The 1,598-nt window shown below is 75.2% G+C and overlaps 1 protein-coding gene across 1 annotated transcript; it reads right to left on the bottom strand.

The window, feature by feature from the left end:
* Window positions 1-284: 284 nt before the first annotated feature.
* Window positions 285-862, bottom strand: MID1IP1 (MID1 interacting protein 1). The gene has a single exon (XM_026047306.1). The coding sequence runs from the start codon at window positions 820-822 to the stop codon at window positions 298-300; it is 525 nt and encodes a 174-aa protein (XP_025903091.1). The 5' UTR covers window positions 823-862; the 3' UTR covers window positions 285-297.
* Window positions 863-1,598: the final 736 nt, after the last annotated feature.

Here is a 1,598-nt window from a genome sequence, read left to right as displayed (position 1 = left end):
ACTGATTCATTTACACCTCCGTTTGTGCGTTGGTAAAAAGTAACTGCAGTTCTAGGGGCGTGCGGGGGACACCTTACGCTTCATGTACACGCGGCGCGTGCATCGTCGTTACAATATAGTGCAAACCACGGCGTTGGCGCCGGCGGGGAGGCCGGGCAGCCCCCGCGCCGCGGGCGCCTCGCGCTCGCCCAACGCTCCCAACGGCCGCTCCCGCCTCGGCCGCGCCCCTCCCCCGCGCTCGCCCCCCGCCATCTTCTGGCGCTGCCCGGGCCCCGGCGCGGCGCGCGCGCGCGGCGCTCACTGGCCCCAGCTGCTGAAGCCGATCTCCTGCTTGTAGCGGTTGGTGAGCACGTTGGCCTTGCGCGTGAGCTTGGAGAGCACGGCGTGCAGTCCGCTGAGGTGGTAGTGGAACTGCTCCTCCAGGTCCTCCTCGGCCTCGCCGTCGGCCGCCAGCCCGCGGCTAATGTCCGCGCCGGGGCCGCCGCCGCCCAGCTTGTCCTTCTTGCGGGCGGCGTCGTCGCCCGCCGGCGGCTGCAGCACGCCCCACTCGATGTCGTTGCGGATGGACTTGAGCAGCATGTAGTGGCTGTACATGTCCCTGCGCGAGAAGTAGGCGCCGGCGTTGGGCGGCGGCGGCAGCGCCGCGTCGCGCTCGGCGCACACGCCGCCCGCCGCGTCCAGCTCCTCCAGCAGCAGCGGCACGTCGCGCAGCAGGCTCGGCACCATCACCGTCTGGTCCATGTTGTTGACGGCGCCGATGAAGCGGTTCATGGCGTTGAAGAGCGAGTACTTCTGGCTGTACGAGTCGCAGATCTGCATCATGCCGGCGGGCGCGGCGCTCGGCGGCGGCGCCAGCCGCCCCTGCCCACGGCCTCCTCCTGCTGCTGCTCCTCGCTAGGGCCGCCGGCCGCTGCGCGGGGCCGCGCGGGAAGAGCCCTGCGGCGCGGCGAGGCGCTCAGCGCTGCGGCACCCCCGCGCCCGTGGCCGCCGAGGAGCGGAGAGGAGAGGGGAGCCGCGCGCAGCCGCTCCGCGCGCTCTGCTGCCGGCGCCGCCTCCCCCGCCGCCGCCTTTATCCTCAGCCCCCTTCTCCTTTTTAGGCTTCCCCTCCCCGCCGCTCCTCTTGCCCTTCCGCCTCCCCCCGCCTCCTCCTCCTCCCTTCCCCCGCTCCCAAGCGAGGCGCGGCCGCTCCGTGCCGGCCCGCCCCGCAGTGCTCGCGCGGAGCGGCGATGCCAGCGCCTGCGGGAGCTGCGGAGCCGCTCCGCGCCTCGCCGGGAGCCCCCGCTGCCGGCCCGGGCCGCGCTCCCACCCGCGCCGCCCTATTTATACGGCGCCCGTCTCCAAACGCGGTGCTCGCCGCGCTGGCCGCGGGTAGCTCCGCGCCGGGCGGCGGCCCCGCCTCCTGCGCGGGGAGGGCAGCGCAGCGCAGCCCCGGCGCGACCCCCGCGGCAGGAGCGGGGTGCCCGCGCCCCGGCACCCACCCGTGGCAGGAGCATTTCCCGCTTCCCGCGCGCGTGAGCAGCCCCGAGCGGCCCCAGCCCCCACGTGGCGCCCCCCCGGCAGCAGCCCCGCTCGCGCGGAGCGCGGCCCGCAGCGCTCCC

This window comes from Nothoprocta perdicaria, unplaced genomic scaffold (genome assembly GCF_003342845.1).
Source record: "Nothoprocta perdicaria isolate Ctin4 unplaced genomic scaffold, notPer1 scaffold_49, whole genome shotgun sequence".
NCBI classification, from domain to species: domain Eukaryota; kingdom Metazoa; phylum Chordata; class Aves; order Tinamiformes; family Tinamidae; genus Nothoprocta; species Nothoprocta perdicaria.
Note: the sequence above shows the minus strand (reverse complement) of the source record. Positions and strands in the feature narration are given on the sequence as shown.

What these genes read in the sequence shown, in the direction of transcription:
- MID1IP1 (XM_026047306.1), bottom strand. Translation starts at nt 822, where the DNA reads ATGATGCAGATCTGCGACTCGTACAGCCAGAAGTACTCGCTCTTCAAC.